Below are 25,964 nucleotides of genomic sequence, written 5' to 3'. Positions count from 1 at the left end.
TTTTCCGAGAATGAGTCTCACCCTGTCACCCAGGCTGGAGTGCAGTGGTGCCATCTCGGCTCACTGCAACCTCTGCCACCCAGGTTCAAGCGATCTTCTCCTCTCAGCCTCCCAAGTAGCTGGGTTTACAGGCACATGCCACCAAGCCCAGCTAACTTTTTTTGTATTTTTAGTAGAGATGGGATTTCACCATATTGGCCAGGCAGATCTTGAACTCTTGACCTCAAGTGATCTGCCTGCCTTGACCTCTCAAAATGCTGGGATTACAGGCAAGAGCCATCGTGCAAAGCCTATCCCTAATATGTTCTATATGTACAATGGGAATATGATTTTATTTCTTGAAAATCAGTGACTGAACAAAGAGAACAAAAGAACAAAGAGAAGACAGAACAAAGAGTTTCTACTCCAAAAGGAATTGTGCATCTGGAAATGTATTATCTTCTCTTTACTTTTTCCCAAAGCTCCTCTGAAATAAGAGGAAAGTGGAGTTTTAAAGACAGAAACCTAAAAGGATAAGTACAATGGGAGATAAGACAACAGCAACACAATTTGGAAACTGAAAAGCAGTAAATGACCCAGAAAACCTAAGAAATCTAATTTCTAAACTGGCACGGAGGAAAGCTGAGACCCAATCTGATCCACCCAGCAGCACCCTGAAAAGCTTAGGACTGGTAGTAATAGTGAACCCTGAAAATTGGGGTGAGGATAGGACTAAAAGCAGAAGGATTGGGTGAACTTTTGTGTACAAAGCATTTGGAATCCAGTACACCTCCCTCACTATGTGTGTAGCAGGACAAGCCACAGACAAAACTCCTCAGATACTGGGTTAAAGAAGGAAAGAGCTTTATTCGGCTGGGAGCTTCAGCAGACTTGTGTCTCAAAAGCCAAGCTCCCTGAGTGAGCAATTCCTGTCCCTTTTAAGGGCTTACAACTCTCAGGGGGTCCATGTGAGAGGGCTGTGATTGATTGAGCAAGCAGGGGGTACATGACTGGGGTTTGCCTGCACCGGTAATTAGAATGGAACAGAACAGGACAGAGATTTGCACAGTGCTTTTCCACACAATGTCTGGAATCTATAGATAACACAAGCAGTTAGGTCAGGGGTTGATTTTTAACTAACAGGCCCAGGGCGCACGCTGGGCTATCTGCCTGTGAATTTTATTTCTGCCTTTTAGTTTTTACTTCTTCTTTCTTTGGAGGCAGAAATTGGGCATAAGAGAGTATGAGGGATGGTCTCCTCCCTTATGGACAGCATTTGATTGTCCTGCCCAGACTCAAGCAGCAACTGGAGATTAGTCTATGCAGAGGATAAGACAAGGAACTTCAGGACCAGAGAACATCAGGCATAGTTGAGGTTAGAAGTATTGTGTGAAAACTAGTGGATTAAGTGAACATTTATAGACAAAATTTGAGATGCCACATCTCCCAGATTTCTTGTTCCACTGAGCTCCTGTAGCAATGGCAGTTAGACTTGTGCCCTCCAGGCAGGTTATTGGATAGTCCTTCTCTGTGGATGTTTACATTAAAGGTTCCCCAAGGGAATAGGCCAGTCATGTCACCACATTACCATGTTACCCACACTCGACAAAATCCAACTACTCCCATAGAGTTTCCAGTCAGCTTTTCAACACATTATATTTAAGGATGAACAGACAAACCAAAGAGAGCAATTTTCTGAGGAAATCCTCCAGACTGAAAGATGGAGGTCAAACAAAACAAACAAACAAACAAACAAACAAACAGAAATAGCAGTGTGGGAGGACCAACGGAATTTGTAAGGATAAGATAATTTTAAAGAATAACATTTCACTCTGGTGCTAGTTTCTTTTGCTGTGCAGAAGCTCTTTAGTTTAATTAGATCCCATTTGTCAATGTTGGCTTTTGTTGCAATTGCTTTTGGTGTTTTCATTATGAAGTCTTTGCCCATGCTTATGTCCTGAATGGTACTACGTTTTCTTCTAGGGTTTTTATGGTTTTGGGTTTTACATTTAAGTCTTTAATCCAACTTGAGTTAATTTTTGTATAAAGTGTAAGGAAGGGGTCCAGTTTCTGTTTTCTGCATATGCCTAGCCAATTTTCCCAGCACCATTTGTTAAATAGGGAATCCTTTCCCCATTGCTTGTTTTTGTCAAGTTTGTCAAAGATCAGATGGTTGCAGATGTGTGGTGTTATTTCTGAGGCCTCTGTTCTGTTCCACTGGTCTATATATCTGTTTTGGTACCAGTACTATGCTGTTTTGATTACTGTAGCGTTGTAGTATAGTTTGAAGTCAGGTAGTGTGATGCCTTCAGCTTTGTTCTTTTTGCTTAGGATTGTCTTGGCTATATGGGCTCCTTTTTGCTTCCATATGAAATTTAAATTAGTTTTTTTCTAATTCTGTGAAGAAAGTCAATGGTAGCTTGATGGGAATAGCATTGAATTTATAAATTACTTTGGGAAGTATGGCCATTTTCACAATTTTGATTCTATCTATCCATGAGCATGGAATATTTTTCCATCAGAGTGAACAGGCAACCTACAGAATGGGAGAACATTTTTGCAATCTACCTATCTGACAAAGGTCTAATATCCAGAATCCACAAGGAACTTAAACAAATTTACAAGAGAAAACCACCTCGTTAAAAAGTGGGCAAGGATGTGAACAGACACTTCTCAAAAGAAGACATTTGGCCGGGTGCGGTGGCTCAAGCCTGTAATCCCAGCACTTTGGGAGGCCGAGACGGGTGGATCACGAGGTCAGGAGATCAAGACCATCCTGGCTAACATGGTGAAACCCCGTCTCTACTAAAAAATACAAAAAACTAGCCGGGCGAGGTGGCGGGCGCCTGTAGTCCCAGCTACTTGGGAGGCTGAGGCAGGAGAATGGCGGGAACCCGGGAGGTGGAGCTTGCAGTGAGCTGAGATCCGGCCACTGCACTCCAGCCCGGGCGACAGAATGAGACTCCATCTCAAAAAAAAAAAAAAAAAAAAAAAAAAAAAAGAAGACATTTACACGGCCAGCAAACATGAGAAAAAGCTCATCATCACTGATCACCAGAGAAATGCAAATCAAAACCACAATGAGATACCATCTCACGCCAGTCAGAATGGTAATTATTAAAAAGTCAGGAAACCATAGATTCTGGCGAGGCTGTGGAGAAATAGGAATGTTTTTACACTGTTGGTGGGAGTGCAAACTTGTTCAACCATTGTGGAAGACAGTGTGGCAATTCCTCAAGGATCTAGAACGAGAAATACCATTTGACCCAGCAATCCCATTACTGGGTATATACTCAAAGGATTACAAATCATTCTACTATAAAGACACATGCACATGTATGTTTATTGCAGCACTATTTACAACAGTAAAGACATGGAACCAACCCAAATGCCCATCAACAATAGACTGGATAAAGAAAATGTGGTACATATGCACCATGGAGTGCTATGGAGCCATAAAAAAGGACGAGATTATGCCCTATGCAGGGACATAGATGAAGCTGGAAGCCATCATTCTCAGCAAACTAACACAGGAACAGAAAACCAAACACCACATGTTCTCACTCATAATTGGGAGTTGAACAATGAGAACACATGGACACAGGGAGGGGAACAACACACACTGGAGCCTGTTGGGAGGTGGGGGGCAAGGGGATGGGGAGCATTAGGACAAATACCTAATGTATGTGGGGCTTAAAACCTAGATGACGGGATGATAGGTGCAGCAAACCACCATGGCATGTGTATACCTATGTAACAAAACTGCACATTCTGCACGTGTATCTCAGGACTTAAAGTAAAATTAAAAAAAAAATTTCATTAATATCCTCAGAGAGAAAAGAATATTGCATCTACTAAATAAGAAAAGGGTGCTAGTGAAAGGAACATTCAGAGAACAAAAACAATTCTTTTGAAAATTAAAATTATGAAAATATTAAAAGTTTAAACTACAATGTTGAGAAAAATTTCCACAAAGTAGAGCAATAAGACAAATAGATAATAGGGTAAAGATAAAAAAATTAAAGAACCAATCCAGATGGTTCAACATGCAGTTATTAAGAATTACAGAAAAATAAAACAAAGAAAATTGAGAGAAAGAGATTGTTAAAGAACTAGTAATAAAATGTCCCTTAACTGAAGGATGTGATCTTTCAGATTAAATAGCCTATCGGATGCTCAGCAAAATTGACAAAAATAGACTCATACAAAGGCATATGATCACTAAATTTTGGAGCCCTTAGGGACAAAGAGACAATCCTTCCTTTATCCAGAGAGAGGAATAAACTGTTCATATTCAAAAGGCCAGGGATTTGAATGGCTTCAGTCATTTTAATGGCAGCCCAGTAGCTAGAAGACAATGGAGCAATGCCTTCAAAAATTCTAAGTGAAAATGATTTTGAAGCTAGAATTCTATTCAATTTTCAACTAAGTGTGAGAGTCAAATGAAAATATTTTTGTATAAGTGAAGTCTCAAAAATTTATTTTCTATGTGTTTGTTCTTAGGAATGTACTAGAGGATGAGCGTCATCAAAATAAGGAAATAATCCAGGAAAAGGGAGATAAGGAAGCCAAGAAACAGTGGATGCAATGAAAGAGGCCACAGAAATTCACAGGCTAAGGGATGGGGGAGATCACACAATGGCAGCTATACACCAGCAGACTGGGTTAGAGGTAGCCTGAAGACTTCAGAGAGCTTATTCAAGGTGTTGAAATGGAGAGAACATTTGATCCATCGAATGAGTTAGGAAGAGATTTAGACCACTAATGGAGAGGTGGAGATTGAGTTTGTACTAAGAATGTGGGAAACTGAACAAGCGAAAAACATGGCAATTATTAACTACAGGTAAAAGAAAATGTTGTGCAAAAATGGAAAAAATAATCTTACTGTTACTGGGGGCTCATTTGTGAATAGTATTTACATAGTGAAAACACTTAAGATTGAACTAATCATGATCATCCTGTAACTATATGAAGATGATAGGTGATGGGTGCATGTGTGTGGTAGAGGTTTGGGAAAGTGAAGTGATCTAAATCCTCATCTTCAGTAAGTAGAAGTCAGCGGATAATGCTGAAAACTGAAAATAAAGAAAGTAATAATCAGGTTATTTAAATATACCAAACTAATTAGCTAAAAGAATACGAAATTGTTGCCTTTGGAAGGTGGTAAATGGGGAAATTATTTGGCTCCTTATACTCTGCAAATATAGCTTTGCTGTAAAATAAAAACAATTACAAAAAAAAAAAGAGGACATCAGTAAGAATAGCAACCATAATTAAAACACATCAAATATTTTTAAATCTATACCAGGAAAACAACATATTATTTTGAGAGATTGTAATAAGGGGAAAGAACCCAAGCATTTATTCTACCTTTCCTATATGGCCTGTATGCCAAAGTAACCAAATAGTTGATGAGAAGAGTTCTGTTTTTAGAAGAGTTCCAGCAATAAATGAAGAAGGCAAGATAGAATTAGAATATTTCCAATTCGTGACTCCTATTGATATAATGAATCCAGGCAGTGATCTTCAGGGTCTGCTATTTTCACAAAAAGCAAAAAAGAAAAAGGAAAATAGAATAACCCAGACATTATGAACCTCATGATGGAAGTATATAACCCACCTATAAAGTACCTTGCAGTTAGGTAGGGAAAGGATAAACAATTCAATAAATGATTCAGGCAATTGGTTAGCAACATAGAAAAATACTGAATCCATACTTCACACCACATACCAAAAACAATTTTAGTATATTTTAAGATCCAAATGTGAAAAAGCAAAACTGTAAAAGTTTTAGAAGGAAACTAAAAGAGAATGATTTTCTGGTTCTCTTTATGATTCAAAGTAGGGAAGGAATTCTTAAAAGTATAAACAATAATGGAAAAGATTGATAAATTTAACTACCTTAAAATTCAAAATGTCCATTTATCAAAGAACACCACAAAAATAAGACAAGACAAGATACAGACTGTGAGAGATTTTTATAACATATACAACTGACGGGATTAGTTATCAGACTATATTAAAAGCTACTTTGAATTAACATAAGAAAGATGAACAACCCAATCAGAAATGGGTAAAAGATATCAATTCATAGACTAGGAAAAATAATTGACTAATACACAGAATAGTAATGCAATAAAATAGGAGATGAACGTTAAAGCAACTACAAGATACTATTTTACATCCATCAGATTGACAAAATATAAAATATTTGATAATACCATGGCTTGGTGAGGATGTTAAGTAATTCAACCTCTCTATTATTCTTGTTAGAGACTGTAAATTGCTTCAACATTTTCGGCTTAAAATTGGACAATATCTAGTAAAATGTATGATGGGCCAATCTTACGACCCAGCATTTCCCATCCTATGTATAATCCCTAAAGGAACTCTCAAACATAAAAATGAGTAGATTCTTACAACATTATTTTTGTAGGAAAAAGACGAAAACACCTTTAATATTCATCTGCAAAATGGATAAGTATGTTGTGGTATAGTATGGTTACATGATGAAATAGTATACAGCAATGAAAATGAATGAACTAAAGCTATCTGTATCAATAGAGATAGATCTCAAAAAAGTCGACATTGGCCATGCGTGGTGGCTCACCCTGTAATCACAGCACTTTGAGAGGCTGAGGCGGGTGGATCACGGGGTCAGGAGTTCAAGACCAGCCTGGCCAACATGATGATACCTCCATCTCTACTAAAGATACAAAAAATTAGCCGGCCTTGGTGGTGAGCGCCTGTCATCAAAGCTACTCGGGAGGCTTGAGGCAGGGGAATCGCTTGAACCCGGGAGGCAGAGGTTGCACTGAGCTGAGATTGCACCATTGCACTCCAGCCTGGGCGACAGGGAAAGACTTCGTCTCAAAAAAAAAAAGTCGACATTGATCAAAAAGCAAGTTATAAAGGGTACACACAGTATGATACTGCTTACAAATAGTTTATTAACCTTGCAAAATAAATATGTATGTATGAATTTTACATGTATACATAAAGTATAAACACATAAATGGAAATAATAAACACAAAATTTAGGATTTTAACAACCTCTAGAACAGGAAGATACATAAGATCTAATAAGAATACAGTCTTAAAATTATCCAACTAAAAATAGTAAAGGAATAATTATAATACCATTTTCAAAGTCTCACCATTGATTATGTACATGAAGTATTTGGGGAGTTTTAACGAAGTGATAAAGCTACCAACTGTTAGCCTGGGTAAATTTATAAAAGCCATCTCTAGCACCCGATCAAACTAAATAAGGAGAGTTACTGTTCAATTACTGCTAACGATAAGAAAGACTCCTCCTTCAGAAATCTTAGAGCAAATCTGATTGCACTTTTCTGCCAAAGACTATTCCTGGAGTTTGGTTTGAACTATTTTAAGTATCTGTCAGGTCTTGAGCAATTTCTATATATCTCTTTAGCAGCAGTTCCAGCATCCAAATTAGCAAGTAGATGTTTGAATAACCAAGCAAGATAAGGCATCACTATGTGTACTTTCAGTCTAAGCCCCATTTGTGCCTAGGGAAAGTAAAGCCCAACCCATTAACAGAAATATTTCTGTGTTGCAGCTCAGTTTTGCTACTATTTATAGTCATGCAATTTTCATATTGAGGTCTCACTATAGGTCTTTGCTTTAGAAATGATAGAGAATGGCAGTCTAGTAAAATTTATTTAACTGAATTATTCATGTTCTGCTGTAACAGGGACAATGATGAGCCACTCTACCAAAGAAAAGAATAATATGTCTCACATTGATTTACAAAAATAACTAAATACTAGATACACAACAGTAGCCATTACAAATTATACTTTTAAGATACTTTTAATAAAAAGTACAGCATTTTCAGTTTTGTAAAACTCAACACACCCTTTGAAAATGCATGAAATATTATGAAAGAAAATATATGAAAATATTACTTTTCTCTAGTAGTTGAAATTATGAGATTTATTTCTCAAATGTTCTATGATGAGCACACATTACATTTCTAAAGAGAAAAAATATTTTACTAAGATTTCGATATTATGATATATGTAAAACTTTAAAGGACACACTTTCTTTTTTTTTTTTTTTTTTTTTTTTTGAGACGGAGTCTCGCTCTGTCTCCCAGGCTGGAGTGCAGTGGCGCGATCTCGGCTCACTGCAAGCTCCGCCTCCCGGGTTCACGCCATTCTCCTGCCTCAGCCTCCCGAGTAGCTGGGACTACAGGCGCCCACAACCGCGCCCGGCTAATTTTTTGTATTTTTAGTAGAGACGGGGTTTCACCGTGGTCTCGATCTCCTGACCTTGTGATCCGCCCGCCTCGGCCTCCCAAAGTGCTGGGATTACAGGCGTGAGCCACCGCGCCCGGCTAAAGGACACACTTTCAATCCTAATTGCCAAGTTATTAATAGAAAGTCTGAATGATCAAGCATTGCAATATGAAATATTATTTGCACGTCTTAGTAATTTTGTTTAACTTTGTTAAATATTCTATTCCAAGCAGAAGTGATACTCTTTCCATTTTCCAAAATCATCTTTTCAACGAAATTATTTCTCCTCTCAATGGTGCTTTACGACATGTCATATATGCCCTTGATAATTTACCTGTGAATTTATAACTAACTATAGTGGTTCTCAGTCTTTGTTGCTTATTAGAATCACCTGGGAAATTTAAACAACTTCCAGTGCTCAGAACACACCCCTTACATGTTAAATCAGAATTTACGTGGGTGGAATCCAGGCCTCAGTAGTTTGTAAAGCTTCCCAGGTGGTTCAAATGTGCATCCTGTATTGAGAACCAGTGAACCAGAATTTTATTACTCAAAGTGTGGTCCATGGACTGGAAGCATCAGCATCACTCAGAAACATGTCAGAAGTACAAAATCTTAGGCCCCATTCCAAACCTCGTAAATCAGAATCTGCATTTAAACAACATTTGCAGGAGACCTATATGCATGTTAAAGGTTGAGCAGCGTTATTCTAGAGTGCTCAAATGAATCACTGGGGTTAATAACATCAAGGTCATGAGTGTTACCTTTGTTCCAACCTCTGTTTCGCTGTGTTTGAGGCAGATAGTCATGAGCATTTGTGTTTAACGGTTTCTGATTTTAAGGCCATGGGTGTGGATAGTCTTTTGTGTCCAAGGTAGATGCATGTTTGTAATGATCTCCCAAAGGCAAGGGATGATTCTGTTTCTTGTTAGGAGCTCCTCATTATCCCAGGAAATCAGTTCATTAATAATATTGATTACTCTGACACCATTTATGAACCTCCTTCCACAAGACCCTTTGCAATCAGATTCTACTTACTTCAGTCACATTGCCGCAAAATCCCATGGTCTTTCACAAATCTATGTTGATTCATATTACACAGTGCTGGGCACAAAGAGAGCCCTCAATAAATATTAGCTAGCTATTATTATTTCTGCCTTAAAATGGGAAAACTTCTCAGCTGGAATGTCTTTTCCCCTCCTTCCTCACCTGGAAAATGCAAATTTAGCATTCAAATATTGACCCTGCATAGCTCACCCTAAGTGCCCTCAGGTGAGGCTCCATCCTGTATGCCACCTTCTCTGATTAGAATTAATCTGCTGTGGGTGCTGCAGCCCCTCCTACTCTGGGTGCTCCTTCAGAAGAGGGACCAGATGTCCTTGAACATCTAGGATTCCTAAGCCCTCCATAAATACGTATGTAATGGACCAATAATTGAAACCAAAAATCATCTCCCCGCATGGAGATTTGCCATGTACATGGCAGAGTTTATACTCAGGCAAAATAGAAAACCCCCAGAAAGCATCTGGTTTTGAAAATGATGGAGTTATGAGATGCATTTTTTATGAGGCAGTTACCGTTTAAGGGAAACATTTTAAATAATGCATTCTGTAAATTCCTGAACTAGAGTCTTTTACTTCATCTATATGGTTTCTAAGGAAAATTCCATATTACCAGAATTGGACTTTCATTGCTTTATGCATTAGTTTATTCATTCACTTATTACTTAACAGTAAATCATTTTAAATATCTACTCTAAGGAATTATATGTCTTAAATGCCTACAGTGGGGCATGAAAATATGAAAGTATCACCCCTTAGCAGGATTAAGTGGAAATATCATGGTATGATAATGACTCACAAAAAGAGATAATGTATATTTTGCAATTAGGCAAAATATTCCACATCTCCCGTGGAGGGCACAAGGATCCCTTTTTAGGAGTTTTCATGGCACTTCCTCACTTTGGTGTGCTTTCAACAATCGGTCCAACATCTGGAGCTTTTCTTCAGGAGGAAAATGCCACTCAGGCTAAAGGAACTGCTTTTCAGTGATTGTAGATGCGGAAGTACGAAATCATAGCTTCTTCAATTCAGATTCGGACAACTCTGAAGGGTAACTTACACTCCAGAGTCTACTCCTGACATCACGTTGAAGCTATCCTCTGTGAGACTGGATCTAAAGTGGTACTTTGACTTGTCATTTTATCTTTTCCTTTTAGCTTCTCTCATTCCCATTAGCAGTCCCCCAAGTCCTCCAGGAATATCTTTAATAAATCAGTTGCATGCCAATCATCTTCTCGGGTTTGTTTCTGAGAATCATGACTGAAGGCACTTTTAATGCCATATTTCTGCATAAATATATAAATATACATACACAGAGTTTTACACACTCAGTATTCTTTAATATTTTTTTGTTTTGCATTTATCAGTTAGTCATTTATGTTTTTATACATCTGTATTTTCCGTTGGGTTAAAGGGTCCTTATGAATGGGAACTGATTTATTCCCATTGTGCTCCTGTTCTCTGCCCTCTCCCTGATCCAATGCCTCACAGACTCCCATACAGAGGAAGTGCTCCAAGATGTTGTTTGTGTTTTCTCAAACAGGATAGAATACACATTCATTTTATACACATATGCATTAATTAAGTCAAATGTGATATCTGAAGAACTTAAACCATATATTATTGAACGATTGTTTTTCTGGGAAGGCAGAACAAATATTTAAAAATCTTATGACTTAAAAATAACCAAGTGAAATTTTCTTTGAAATGAATTCAACATTAAAAGCAGTTTAAAGTAAGAAATGGTGAAAATAATTATACCACTGCAAATTCTGTCTTTTGGACTATTTTGTGATTAATGCCTACTACAGTTATTCAAATGTAATCTGACAGATTTTTCAAAAAGCCATAATTAGAAATGAAAAAGGAGACAAGAGGTTTCATCAAATCTCTTTTCTTTGCCATCCAAACCAGTCTTACTCAATTCCCTTTCCCTTTCATGAATTCTGTTTCCCTAACATATTTTCAGTTCAGCCACATTTGGGCTACAGACATGCAAAACTCTCATAGCATGCAAATGAAATTAGCAACCTGGCTGACAAGCAAAATGCACCTTCTCTCTATCGCCTAGCAGGGACATCCCCCTGGAGAAGGAAAGCGGCCTTTCCTGAGTATGTCTGCTTTAACTCAGTTGCTTACAATGCCTTGGAATATTCTTCCCATCAAGCACTTGGACACTAAATTTCAGAAGTCATCCTATGAGGCTAAATTGATCTTCACCTTCAACAAATGTCCATGCAAATTAGGCTTTCATAAACATGTAGCCTGACCAAAAGAAAAAGCTGTTGCAGAAATTCTAAAGAACTAAAGTATTTTTTCATCATTTGTCACATGTGCTAAAGAAAATCTTTTTTTTTCCACGAGCTTCCCCATGCCTGAGTTGCTGCCTCATGCAAGCTCTTTAGAAAAGTCCACAGTTGTTTCAACGTGGTTGTTGCAATTTTCACTGCGTAGTTCTTCATTCATTGTCATGGTTGGCCCTTAATACCAAGGTACGAGAAAGTATTACTGGAGGATAGCATGCTACTAGCATCAGGGCATGTAGACAGAAATGTGACTTTTTAAGATAATGCCAAAAAATGATGGTGCCTCTGTGCAAGAGAAAAGTGTTTTTCTGTTTCTTTCACTAATTACCTATATCAGAATCACTTGGGAGGGCTTGTTAAAAACACAAATTCTCAGGATCCATTCTTTGAATCCAAATTTCCAGAGACAAGACCATTCCATTTATCAAGCTCCACTTGACCATCACTGATTGGCCCAGGAGTAAGCCTATGACTCAAACAGAACCAATGAGAGTTCTTCCTTAGAATTTTAAATTTATGGCCACTGGACTGGGTGCTACATGAGGATCCGGAACTTTGTTTTGCTCTCTGATATATGTGTATCACCTTGAATAATGACAGTTACATAGTAGGAGCTAATTAAATTGAATTAGTGGAGTATGTCTCAGTTTCCATTTGATGAGAACATTGTGAATTGTGAGGCAACCATATTCCTTTATGCTTAGAGGAATACAAATAGAATGAGACTATTCTAACAACACTCAAGTTCCTCATTTCAGTTGTCTCTTCTGCCTAGCTATTTCCCTGTCATTCCCTTGGTTTTGTGAGCCAATAAATTGTCCAAATTTGCTTGATTTGAATTTCAAACTAAAACAGTTTAATAAGTATAGCTAAGATCTTATAATCTCTTATTTTTAAATTATTTTATTATATTTTTACCACACTTTAGCTTACAACCAACTTCTAAAATATATTTAAAATCCGAGATGCTAGAAAGTAGAGAAAACTTGCCTAAGGTCACATACTAGTGTATGGAAAAACTAGAAATAAATTTTTTATCGAGTCTTCCTTCTTGGTGGAAAAGGATAAGTAAAACTTGGAGGAGATTGAAAACTTTGAGTTGTTTTTACCTGTAATGCTTTCCAATTAGCTTAGCATTATAGCAAAACTGGTTCAGTGATGAAGGAGGGTTTCAGCCACTGGGCACTTGTGGAAATCTCATTGTACTAAAGACAGATTATCTGATACATTGTTCTCTACCTCAAATACATGTATTATCTGTCAATGGAAAGTAAGAGTAAGGGGAAGCACTGATGCTGACTTAATATTAACCACAAGGAAAAACTGGGTAGTGATGGTGGTGATTCAGAAGTGTTAGGAATAGGAAGAGTAGTACATTGTTGTCATACACATTGACGTCGATCCTGGATACATCTGGGCTCATATTTGGGAAGCAGTAATTTCAAAATTCTCACAGACAGGAATAAACTCCTTGACAGTTACTTTGTAAGTGTGGGGGTGCAACACTCAAACAAACTGGAAAGATTTTGCTTGCCCAGTAGCCCATAGCCTTTGCTTTGGCATCAACACCCTAATTTTCATTGGGGAATCACTTCTTTCCCACTCTCATAACATGTTCCCAGGCATAAGCATGTGACCAAAGTTTGGCCAACCTGATTGGTTCTGGAATGGGCATGTGAACAAAAGTAGGCCAAAGGGAGTCAAAATCTTGAGAGAAACACTCCTTTCCTTCATTTTATTTATTAAATTTAACTTTTGTTTTAAGTTCGAGGTACATGTGCAGGTTTGTTATATAGGTAAACACATGTCATGGGGGTTTGTTGTACAAATTATTTTGTCACCCAGGTATTAAGCCTTGTACCCATCAGTGATTTTTCCTGATCCTCTCCCTCCTCCCACTGTCCACCCTCCAATAGGCCCCAGTGTCTGTGTTTCCCTTTTATGTGTCCACAGAGAAACACTCTTTTTCTATTAAGATTGCTAAACTATAGAAAAAGCCTGCCTCAGAATGAATCCAACCTGGGGTGAGGGGAGGACAAGGAGGAGGAGGAGGCAGGAGAAAGGGAGAAAAATTTCACATCATTATTTTAGTGCTTAGTGTAATCCATGCCAGGATCTCTTGGTTTCAAACCATCAGTTCTGTTTTGGAGAAACTCAGGGCGAGTTGAGTTCTTGCCTAATAAAGAGGCAGCTGAAGAGTCCATTGAAGTTGCAGAGAGAATTTGCTGAAAGACAAAGATCCTCAAAACACAAAGGTGAGATGGAAGCAACTAACCAAATATGAATTGGAAGAATGGCATGAAGCCCAAAAATGGCATCAGAAAGGCAGAGAGAGTTTAGGATTATTAAGTAAACATGCAAAAACAAGCCACAATTCCTTTCTTTTATTCTCTGAGAAAGAAGAGACAAAAAGTTGTAGGAGTATTGGTTGTTCCATTACAGTTGATAGAAGGAAGGCAAAACTATTCCATTTCTTTTTCTTTATTTTTTCAATGAAGAAAATTAATTTCAAACTGAAAAAGTTAGAGCAATGAAGATCAGGAAAAAAGAGAAACCCTGGACACTTACGAAGATGAGAGGTTATATCAGTCTGAAAATAACTTTTGCTGATTTAAACAGAAAAGGAATTTATTAAAAGAAAATTGTGTAGCTCACTGAAACTCTGGGAGGGCTGGAAAGCTGGGCAGAGGCTGAGAGGCAGGAATATTGCTCTAAATCATGCCACATAAAAGCCTATTGAGGACTCTGTTGCCACTGTCACTATGTAATAGATGATCCAGTTTGTGTCAGAACTACCACGGTATGGGACACTTCATGCTGCCACTAAGACCCTGTCTCTGCTTCCCTGGGAATTCGATTTTGAGACAACCAAACTTTCCACCCAAGGTGAATCTCCATTGTCACAGATTTTTGGCATGGTTAGCTTCAATTCAAAGTCTGATAGTACTAACAAGAGCATCTGATTGGCAGAATGTTGTCATGTACTCACATCCTAGCTGCAAGGATTGTTGTGAAAAATCTGAATGTGGCATTTTCAATTCTGTAAAAGGAAGTAAGGTCTGACTTCCACTAAATCTCACAAAGTGAGAATTCCAAGAAATAATTGTCATGACAAAAGTCATAAAGCTTTCCCTCTATGTTTTCTTCCAGGAGTTTTAGTGTTTCAGGTCTCACATTTAAGTCTTTATTCTATCTTGACTTTATTTTTGTATATGATGCACGACAAGGATCTGATCATTCTTTTGCATGTGGCTATACAATATTCCCACCACCTTAATTGAAGAGAGTATCCTTTTTGCATTGTTTATTCCTCATAGTTGACCATATATGGGCAGGTTTATTTCTGGATTTCTAGTCTGTTTCATTGATTTATATGTCTGTCTTTATGCCAGTACCATACTGTTTTTTTTTATTACTGTAGCTTTATAATATATTTTAAAATTAGGAAACAGGAAGCCTTTAGCTTTGTTCTGTTTTTCTGAAGAACAAAGAGAAATAATGTTCTTTCATGTGGCTATTCAGAGTTCTTGGTGGTTCCATATGAATTTTAGGATTTTTTTCTATTTCTGCAAAAAAATATCATGAGGATTTTGATAGGGATTGCATTGAATTATAGATTGTTTTGAGTAATTGGACATTTTAAAAATATTTTTCCTATCCATGAACATGAGATGCCTTTCCATTTATTCATGGCTGCTTTAATTTATTTAATCCATGTTATATGTTGTCTTAGTCTGTTTTCTGTTGCTACAACAGAATACCTGGGTAATTTATAAAGTAAAGAGGTTTATTTAGCTCACAATTCTAGAGGATGGGAGGTCCAAGATCAGGTGGCCAACTTCTGGTGAGGGCTTTGTGTGTCATAACATGGCAGAGAATTGGAAGGGGAAGCAGGCACATGCAGAGAGGCCAAACACGAGAGGCAGCCTTACTTCATAACAACCTACTCTCATGGTAACGAATCCAGTCTCACAAGACCAAGAACTCACTCCTGTGAGAAAGCCATGACCTAATCACCTCTTAAAGTTACCACCTCCCAATACCATTACACTGGCAATTAAATTTCAACATGAATTTTCGTGTAGACAAACTACATACAAACCATAGCATGTGGTTTTCAATGTACATGTCATTCACCTCTTTGGTTAAGTATTTCTAAGAATGTTATTCTTTTTGATACTATTATGAATGAGATTATTTTCTTAATTTGTTTCAGACAGTTAATTGTTAGTGTATAAAAACATAACTAAATTTTGTATATTGATTTCATTACCTGCAACTTTACTAAATTCATTTATTTGTTCTAATTATTATTTTTTGTTACATCTTTAAGGCTTTCTATATATAAGATCATGTAATCTGCAAATAGAGACAATTTAACTTCTTCCTTTCCAACTTGGGTGCTTTTATTTCTCTGTCTTGCCTAATTGCTCTGATCAATATGTTGAATAGAAGTGGCAAGGGTGTGCATCCTTGCTTGTTCCTGATCATAGAGGAAAAGTTTCAGTTTTTCACCATTGAGTATGATCTTTGCTGTGGACTTTTCATATACAGCCTTTATTATGTTGATGGAATTTCCTTGTATTCTAGGTTTGTTGACTGCCTTTATTATTTAAAAAATTGAATTAAAAAATATTTTTTGGAATCTATTAAGATAATCAAGTACTTCTTAGCCTTTGTTATGTTAATGTGTTACATTATTGATTTGCATATGTTGAGCCATCCTTACATCCTAGGGATAAATATCACTTATTTATGGTGTATAATCCTTTCAATGTGTTAAATTCAGTTTGCTATTATTTTTTGAGGACTTTTGCATCTATATTCAAGAATATTGGCCTGCAGTTTTCTTTTCTTTAGTGTCTTTTTTTGGCTTTCCTGTTAGATAATGCTGGCCTCATAAAACGAGTTTGGAAGTATTCCATCTTTTAAAATTTTTGGAGGATTTCAAGAAAGATTGGCATTAATCTTTCCTTAGCTGTTTGGTAGAATTCCCTTATGAAACCATCTGGTCCTGAGCTTTACTTTGTTGGGAGGTATTTTGTTTTTGTTTTTTTGAGATGGAGTCTTGCTCTGTCACCCAGGCTGGAGTGCAGTGGCTCGTTCTCAGCTCACTGCAACCTCAGCATCCCGGGTTCAAGGGATTCTCCTGCCTCAGCCTCCAGAGTAGCTGGGATTACAGGCGCCCGCCACCACGCCCAGCTAATTTCTGTATTTTTAGTAGAGACGAGGTTTCACAGTGTTGGCCAGGCTAGTCTGGAACTCCTGACCTCAACAGATCCACCTGCCTCGGCCTCCCAAAGTGCTGATATTACAGGCGTGAGCCACCATGCCCAGTGTGTTGGGAGGTTTTTGATTACTGATTCAATGTCCTTACTAGTTATGAATCTGTTCAGATTTTCTATTTTTTTCATGATTCAGTTTTAGTAGGTTATACGTTTATAAGAATTTATCCATTTCTTCCAGGTTTTCCAATTTGTTGGTATATAATTATTCTTAGTAGTCTCTTATAATCCTTTTTATTTCCACGGCCGGGCTGCTAGCCTTGATGTGAGTATTTGCAGCAGCAGTGGTGGCAGTATGGCTTGGTGGGGGTGAGGAGCCCCCACTGAGACTGTGTGCATGTCCCTGCAGGTGGTGGTTATAGTGTGGAGGTGGGAGCATTGGTCGGTGCAGGACTGTGTGTGCCCTCTGTGCACGTTCACGCTGACAGCAGTGGCTGCTCGAGGCTAGGGGGTAGTCTACTGTCTTCCATGCCTAGTTTTGCTCTGGTGGCCCAGGCTCAGAGGCAGGGTGCTGACAGTGGGGGCTGAGGGGCTCTGTGCCCACCAATGTTCTGAAGACAATGGCGGTGTGGTGGGGTGGGGGGTGGGGGGAGGAGGTGCACTCACTCCAGCAGCAGTGGCAAGACAGGGTGCAGGTGTACCATTGTGCTGGCGGGGAATAGAAGGCTAGGTCTGCCTGGGCATATATGTACCAGCATCGTGATGTGGAGGGTGGCCATGGGTGCAAACGAGCTGTTATGTGTTTTCAGAGGCCACTCTGCTGGAGCACTCTGCCAGTCAGGTGTGGTCCACCAGCTGTAATGTGGGCCCCAAGAGGCACCTGGCAGCTGTGGCCAGGCTGGGGCCCCACAGGAGGCCAGCAGACTGAGAGGTGCTCAGGTTGGACTAGTCCTGTCTCATGGGTAAGACTGCCCTGCAGAGTTCAGGTCCAAAAGTTCCCCTAGGGCTAAATTATCCTATGCAAGCAATTCTAGTCTAGGGGGATGCACATCTCAGACAGTGCTCCACTACAGTTGCTCCCACGGGGCACCCTCTGTGCTCTGCCCGTGACTGCAGTTCTACCACTTCTCTAAGTAGCTTTCCCTGCCAACTCAAGTGTCCATGGTGGTCTAGGGTCTCCTCTTGCTGAGATTCCAAAGGCCCATGGTGAGAGTGGGCCTGTTAAACTCATCCCCTCTGTAGGAGTCACTGGGGGCCAGGAACACGTTCCGGTGTGCACTAGCCCTAGGAGGGGTTCCTAGCTTCCTCCCCCTTCAGCCCACCCTCTGTATTTTCCCTCCTCCTGTTCTGCCTCTGCCTAAAGCAACTGGATAAGAACATGGCAGCACTGGGATGTGAACTCATTTTTGCCTAGCTCCAAAGGCCTTGCTCATTCATGCAGACTCTCAGAAATGAAAAATAATTTCCTTCATCTTTGTTAAATCACATATTCCTACAATCAAATTCTCCAAAGCTTTTGTGAAACCTATGTGATGCTGTAATCCAATTGATTACTACAGTATTTGTGGAATATACCATTCATAGCTTTAGGCTACACAGGAACAATTATATATCAAGCTCTCTTGAATTCTCTCTCTTTCTAAAACCTATGGATTTGAAGTCAGGATGTTTTCAGAAGTCCAACTGGTATTAAAAATCCAAATAGATCAAACATTGTTTCTGTTTATATCTGTGTGACAAGTAATACCACTGTGTGTAATTACAACATGGAGAAATCCACATAGTTTCTCTGAGGAAAGTTTATTTCACTGGAAGTAGCCATTACCAAGAAGCAACAGAAACCCTAACCAGTGGCTCTTATTTTGCAATTACAGTTTTTCATCTTAAGGTTAGTATATGTGCAGCCAAAGCAAGCACTACTTTTTCATGTTAAGCAATGGCTAAGATTGTGTGTGATATAGGTGAAGGCTATCACCAGATAAACACCATCAAAAAGTTATGTTTTTATAGTGTATTTCTGTTGTGATATTTTTCGTATCCTTCTTCCTTTACAACTCCCTCCTTCTCTTCCACAAATACAGGTTTTGTATTAATTCTGTGATGCCTGAGGCATTAGACACTCCAATAAGTAATCCTTTAAGTCTCACCAGAATTTGAGTTTGATTATATGGTGTCCATTGTGTAGGTGAGGATACATCCTCCGTGAAGTGCAAGGTCACATAACCAAATGTGGAAAAGTAGGTCTGTCTCTTGCTGAAAGGAAGTGAACATCGAATGCTGCTGCATGAAGCCCAAGGCTTCAGTGGAGAACCTCAGAAACCAGATAACTCTGAGCCATAAGGCATGGTATTGGCCTCTCAGAAGTCATAATAAATAAGTATGGGAATTTCCCTTATTTTGAAGGCATTAATGACTTATTTCTCTAGGATACTGACGTAAGTTATTCAGTGGAAGACAACTGGAAAATGAGGGTCCTTGTCTACAGATATAAGATCTTAATAAAAGTAATCATGAAATTGACCTTGATGGGGAGAGCACTGAAACAGGATGAGCACTGAAACAGGGAGAGCACTGAAACATGGGAGAGCACTGAAACATGGCCTGAGTGAAGTCCTAACAGTAGAGAGGATTATGTACAAAGACACAAGAAACACACAGAGGTAAGAAAAAGAATATTAACTGGAGTGTGGAATGCAGGAGCATGTACGTGTATGTGTATGCATGTGTGTGAGTATTTATGTACCCAGATAAGTTTAGATGAGCCTGGAGAATTAACAAGCCGTGCTTGTATTTTGCAAAAATACACTCAAGAAGAGACACGGGTTGGAAACCGTTGCAGAAATACAATAAGAGATAGTGGTGACATGAACCTAAGTTTATGATGATGAATTTGAAGAGAAATTCTAGGCCTTGGCTTAGAAAACAACATAAAAAAAGACTTGTTTTTTTTCAGGAATACAAGGCCCACAGACAAACTTCACTAGAAACAGAATTTGCACATAGACAGATGTATATATCACTGCTGACTTGGATGAAATATATGCATATATGTCCATTTACAGATGGACTCTTTCATCACTGAAAGAAAAAGTGCACTTCAGATCTACACTACAAATATATTTACCTAGAAATTTACCTATACCAGATTTTTTTTATACTTTAAGTTCTTTAAGTTCTACGGTACATGTACACAACGTGCAGGTTTGTTACATATGTATACCTGTGTCATGTTGGTGTGCTGTACCCATTAACTTGTCATTTACATTAGGTATATCTCCTAATGCTATCTCTCCCCCCTCCCTCCACCCCACGACAGGCCCCGGTGTGTGATGTTCCCCCTCCTGTGTCCAAGCGTTCTCACTGTTCAGTTCCCACCTATGAGTGAGAACATGCGGTGCTTGGTTTTCTGCTCTTGCGATAGTTTGCTGAGAATGATGGTTTCCAGCTTCATCCATGTCCCTACAAAGGACATGAACTCATCCTTTTTTATGGCTGCATAGTATTCCATGGTGTATATGTGCCACATTTTCTTAATCCAGTCTGTCACTGATGGACATTTGGGTTGGTTCCAAGTCTTTGCTATTGTGAACAGTGCCACAATAAACATAAGTGTGCATGTGTCTTTATAGCAGCATGATTTATAATCCTTTGGGCATATACCCAGTAATGGGATGGCTGGGTCAAATGATATACCAGACAGTTTTACCTGCTATGTCTGAAAGGTAAAGTGTTGCTTAATTTATTTTTTAAACTTATGAATGCATTTTAAATTGCTATTAATGGAATGAAAATTATTTGAACTTGAACAGATATGTAAGGCTATTTGATGTTGCTTGGTAGCTTTTTCTCATACAGATCCTGTTTTGCACATGAGATTTGCCAGGGAGTTGAAGCTAACTCCAATTCTGCACATGGTTATATGATTTGGTAATAGTCTTTTGTTGTGAAGGTTTATGAACATGGTGAAATACATACGTTCTATTGAGAGATATGATAAAATGGCATAACTCAAGTTTCAACTATGATTTTGATAAATAGTTTTCAAACTTGTTTTGGGGGGTTGATGGAATCCCAAAGGGGAAGATAACAATTTTACTATTAAAAAGTGTTAACATTATTTTGGCTATAGTCTCCAATTTTTGGTTAACAAAATAATTGTCATAATAATTATTTCATTAGAATTTTCATATAAGAAGAGTTACAGAATTCTAATTTACTCAGCACATTTTGTTTGTTTGTTTGTTTGTTTTTTGAGACAGGGTCTTGCTCTGTCTCCCAGACTGCAGTGTGGTGGCATGAAGCCATCCTCCCACCTCAGCCCCCCAGGTAGCTGGAACTACACGTGCATGCCACCATGCCTGGCTAATTTTTGCATTTTTTGTAGAGACCAGGTTTCAGCATGTTGCCCAGGCTGCTCTTGAACTCCTGGGCTCAACCAATCCATCCATCTGGGCCTCCCAAAGTGGGGCGGGATTATAGGTGTGAGTCAATGCAGCTGACCCCATTTCTCTTTCTTTTTTTTTTTTTTTTTTTTTTTTGAGACAGAGTCTTGCTCTGTGGCCCAGGCTGGAGTGCAGTGGCCGGATCTCAGCTCACTGCAAGCTCCGCCTCCCGGGTTCACGCCATTCTCCTGCCTCAGCCTCCCGAGTATCCGGGACTACAGGCGCCCGCCACCGCTCCCGGCTAGTTTTTTGTATTTTTTTTTTTTTTAGTAGAGACGGGGTTTCACCATGTTAGCCAGGATGGTCTCGATCTCCTGACCTTGTGATCCGCCCGTCTCGGCCTCCCAAAGTGCAGGGATTACAGGCTTGAGCCACCGCGCCCGGCCTCCCATTTCTCTTTCTAAGATTAATTCTGCTTTTGTTTCTGGTTGTATGTATTTTTACAAGTAATTGAAATGATGACGTAATATTCACAATGCTTCAAAATGTGAAAAAAGTATATGTGAATATTAATCACATAATTGATAAAATATATGAAATAATGAAGTCAAAGCAGGTCATTAAGAAATCTTTATAAACATTAGGTAGTGAAGTTACAGATGTTGCCATCATTGTACATTCACGGGGCTAGTCATCATAAATTCTGATTGATGTTTAAAATGAGAGCAAGAAATACCCAATTAAGTAGTAAATTGAAAACCATCTAATCTTCTTCCGATGCATCTGTGACGTCTTCTTCGTACTTGTAAACTTGCATTGCACGTTGAATAGGAGTCTTAACAGAGTCATAAGTCCATCCATTCCTGGCAAACAGCCTTTGAATGATGCCAGGCATTTCGTAGCCCTTGCTTAATATAAAATCCTTAAAGGCAATTGGTCCATAAAGACCGTCAAGAATGTCGGGTTCATCAGGCTTTTCAAGTAGGAGCTTGGGGTCAATCAACGGTTCATCACTTCTTAGCTTTTGTCCCAACTTAGGCTTGAGGTACCATGCTCCATATCCCATGTTCACATGCTCTGCACTATAAGAATTCGATGCAGTGTGGATTTTCCCGTCCAAGTCTTTTTTCTGTGAGAAGAATTTGACCTCATCCATGTCATCTAGCTCCATGCTGCACTTCAGCCCTGAGGAACACTCATTTATCGTCTTAATCTTTTGGTCTTGATAGTCTGCTTTGCACTCAGGGGTAAAGTCAAACAGACTGCTGATGGATTCTTCATCAACTCCCAGGTCTCCTGCCCACTTGAAGTCACGGAGTTTTCTCGATGTGTATCTATGTTGAAGAGAGTCAGAAACACACTCCGTTGTGTTTGGTGTATCTTCCTGAAACAGTTCTTTTAGATGGGATACTCCAGTCTTGGTAGTCTCTGGGCAGAGACTGGACACTCGACGAGTCTTGAGAGGCTCCAGGCGGAGACTGGACACTCGACGAGTCCTGGGAGGCTCCGGGCGGAAACTGGACACCCGACGAGTCTTGGGAGGCTCTGGGCGGAGTTTGGACACCCGACGAGTCTTGGGAGGCACCAGTGGGAGATGGGACACCCGACTCTCGAAAGGCCGCGGGTTGGATTCCCCACAAAGGTATTTACTAGGCTCGGTGGGTTCCTCGGTTGTTGTCTCCCGACCCTCGCAACGAGCCCATGTGTCTTCCGGCTTCCTCTCAGAATCCACTTTCAGGACCTGTAGTAGGAAACTGGACACCCGACGAGTGTTGGGAGTTTCCGGGCTGAGATGGGATACTCCAGTCTCGGGAGGCTCCGGGCAGAGATGAGATACGTGAGTCTCGGGAGACTCCGGACAGAGATGGGACACTCCAGTTTCAGGAGGCTCTGGGCGGAGACTGGACACCGGAGTCTTGGGAGGCTCTGGGCGGAGATGGGACACTCCAGTCTCAGGAGGCTCCGGGCGGAGATGGGACACTCTAGTTTCGGGAGGCTCCGGGCGGACACTGGACACCTGAGTCTTGGGAGGCTCTGGGCGGAGATGGGACGCTCCAGTCTTAGGAGGCTCCGGGCGGAGACTGGACACGGGGGTCTTGGGAGGCTCTGGGCAGAGATGAGACACTCCAGTCTCCGTAGACTCCGGGCGGAGATGAGATACGCAAATCTCTAGAGGCTCTGGGCAGAGATGGGACACTCCAGTCTCAAGAGGCTCTGGGTGGAGACTGGACACCCGAGTCTTGGGAGACTCTGGGCAGGGATGGGACACTCCATTCTCGGGAGGCTCCAGGCGGAGACTGTACATCGGAGTCTTGGGAGGCTCTGGGCGGAGATGGGACGCTCCAGTTTCAGGAGACTCTGGGCAGAGATGAGATACGCGTATCTTGGGGGGCTCCGGGCAGAGATGGGACACTCCAGTGTCTGGAGGCTCCAGGCGGAGATGAGATACGCAAGTTTCTGGAGGCTCCGGGCGGAGATGGGACACTCCAGTCTCAGGAGGCTCTGGGCGGAGACGGGACACCCGAGTCTTGGGAGGCTCTGGGCGGAGACGGGACGCTCCAGTCTCAGGAGGCTCTGGGCGGAGACGGGACACCCGAGTCTTGGGAGGCTCTGGGCGGAGATGGGACGCTCCAGTCTCAGGAGGCTCCCGGCGGAGACTGGACACCCGAGTCTTGGGAGGCCCTGGGCGGAGATGGGACACTCCAGTGTCAGGAGGTTCCCGGCGGAGACTGGACACCCGAGTCTTGGGAGGCTCTGGGCGGAGATGGGACACTCCAGTGTCAGGAGGTTCCCGGCGGAGACTGGACACCCGAGTCTTGGGAGGCTCTGGGCGGAGATGGGACGCTCCAGTCTCAGGAGGCTCCCGGCGGAGACTGGACACCCGAGTCTTGGGAGGCTCTGGGCGGAGATGGGACACTCCAGTCTCAGGAGGCTCCGGAGGGAGATGAGATACGCGAGTCTTGGGAGGCTCCGGGCAGAGATGGGACACTCCAGTCTCGGGAGGCTCTGGGCGGAGACTGGACACCCGAGTCTTGGGAGGCTCCGGGCAGAGATGGGACACTCCAGTCTCGGGAGGCTCTGGGCGGAGACTGGACACCCGAGTCTTGGGAGGCCCTGGGTGGAGATGGGACACTCCAGTGTCAGGAGGTTCCCGGCGGAGACTGGACACCCGAGTCTTGGGAGGCTCTGGGCGGAGATGGGACGCTCCAGTCTCAGGAGGCTCCCGGCGGAGACTGGACACCCGAGTCTTGGGAGGCTCTGGGCGGAGATGGGACACTCCAGTCTCAGGAGGCTCCGGGCGGAGATTAGATACGCGAGTCTTGGCAGGCTCCGGGGAGAGAAGAGACGCTCCATTCTTGGGAGGCTCTGGGCGGAGAGGAGGTACGCGAGTCTTGGGAGGCTCTGGGCGGAGATGAGACACTCCAGTCTCGGGAGGCTCCGGGTGGAGACTGGACACCCGAGTCTTGGGAGGCTCTGGGTGGAGATGGGACACTCCAGTCTCAGGAGGCTCTGGGCCATGAGATACGCCTGTCTTGGGAGGCTCCGGGCAGAGATCAGGCACTCCAGTCACAGGAGGCTCCAGGTGGAGACGAGATACGCTAGTCTTGGGAGGCTCTGGGCAGAGATGACACACTCCAGTCTCAGGAGGCTCCGGGAGGAGATTGGACACTCCAGTCTTGGGAGGCTCCAGGTGGAGACTGAACACCTGAGTCTCGGGAGGCTCCGGGAGGAGACTGGACACTCCAGTCTTGGGAGGCTCCAAGTGGAGACTGGACACCTGAGTCTCAGGAGGCTCTGGGCGGAGATGGGACACTCCAGTCTCAGGAGGCTCCGGGCAGAGACTAGACACTGGAGACTTGGGAGGCTCTGGGTGGAGACAGGACACCCGAGTCTCAGGTGGCCGAGGGGAGAATTCCCTGCAGGGGTATTTACCAGGCTCCATGGGTTCGTCAGTTGTCGTCCCCTGGCCCTCACAAGCGCATGCGTCCTCCAGCTTCCTCTCAGGATCCAGCGGTTTCAGCACCTGTAGTAGGAGATCTGGAGGCATATCTTCTCCCAGATTGGAGTTCATGGCCAAGGGAGGCTTGGCCGTCAGCTGGGCTTCCACTCCCTCTACGAACGTCTTCCGTGCTGGCTTGGCTCGTGAGAGCTTGGAAAACAGGGCCGCTTTCTTGCGCAGCTTTTTCTTCCTGCTTTTGGGGTCAGCTTGGGGACCTCTGAGAGATATTTTGAGGAGTAAAAACTCGTCACAGCGACAAACGAGCGTATCTTCGGGAGACGGACAGCCGTAGCGGAAGTCGTCCATGCCCTGCGTCACAAATACCCGGTTCCGAGGGTCCATGGGCGGGAACCTCAGGCGTCTGTGCTTGCGCTTCGCGAAGCACTTGGAAGGCGGTTTGTCACAGTACCAGGGCTTGGAGTCCATGCCTGGGGACCTCGGCCGGTCCTGCGGCCCCTGGTCCCCCATGGTGGCCCTCGCTAGGGTGCCACCTCTCCAGTTTCCGCGGTTCCTGATCCCTGCCGCTCTAGTCGCTAGGAGACCGCCAGCCACGTGCAGCCCAGGTTCCTTCCTGGAGGCGGGGCAGCGCTGACGCCACCTGCGCAGCCCGGATTCTAACAGGTGTGTAGTGCAATCTCATTCTGGGTTTCATTTGTGTGTCCTAATGACTACTGGTATTGAACATGTCTATATTTGCTTATTTGCCATCCTTATCTCTCCTTGGTTTAAGTTTCTGTTGATTTTTTC

At 41.7% G+C, this 25,964-nt stretch overlaps 1 protein-coding gene across 1 annotated transcript; it reads right to left on the bottom strand.

Moving 5' to 3' along the window:
• Positions 1 to 21,834: 21,834 nt before the first annotated feature.
• On the bottom strand, positions 21,835 to 25,685 carry FAM47C (family with sequence similarity 47 member C). Its single transcript, XM_050776508.1, has one exon. It carries the CDS (start codon positions 25,683 to 25,685, stop codon positions 21,981 to 21,983), a length of 3,705 nt encoding a protein of 1,234 aa, XP_050632465.1. The 3' UTR covers positions 21,835 to 21,980.
• Between the last annotated feature and the right edge of the window lie 279 nt (positions 25,686 to 25,964).

The sequence above is a fragment of the Macaca thibetana genome, chromosome X, assembly GCF_024542745.1.
Source record: "Macaca thibetana thibetana isolate TM-01 chromosome X, ASM2454274v1, whole genome shotgun sequence".
Lineage (NCBI taxonomy): Eukaryota > Metazoa > Chordata > Mammalia > Primates > Cercopithecidae > Macaca > Macaca thibetana.
The sequence above is the reverse complement of the archived record's forward strand: the minus strand, read 5'-3'. Positions and strand labels throughout refer to the sequence as shown.

What these genes read in the sequence shown, in the direction of transcription:
- FAM47C (XM_050776508.1), bottom strand. Translation starts at nt 25,685, where the DNA reads ATGGGGGACCAGGGGCCGCAGGACCGGCCGAGGTCCCCAGGCATGGAC.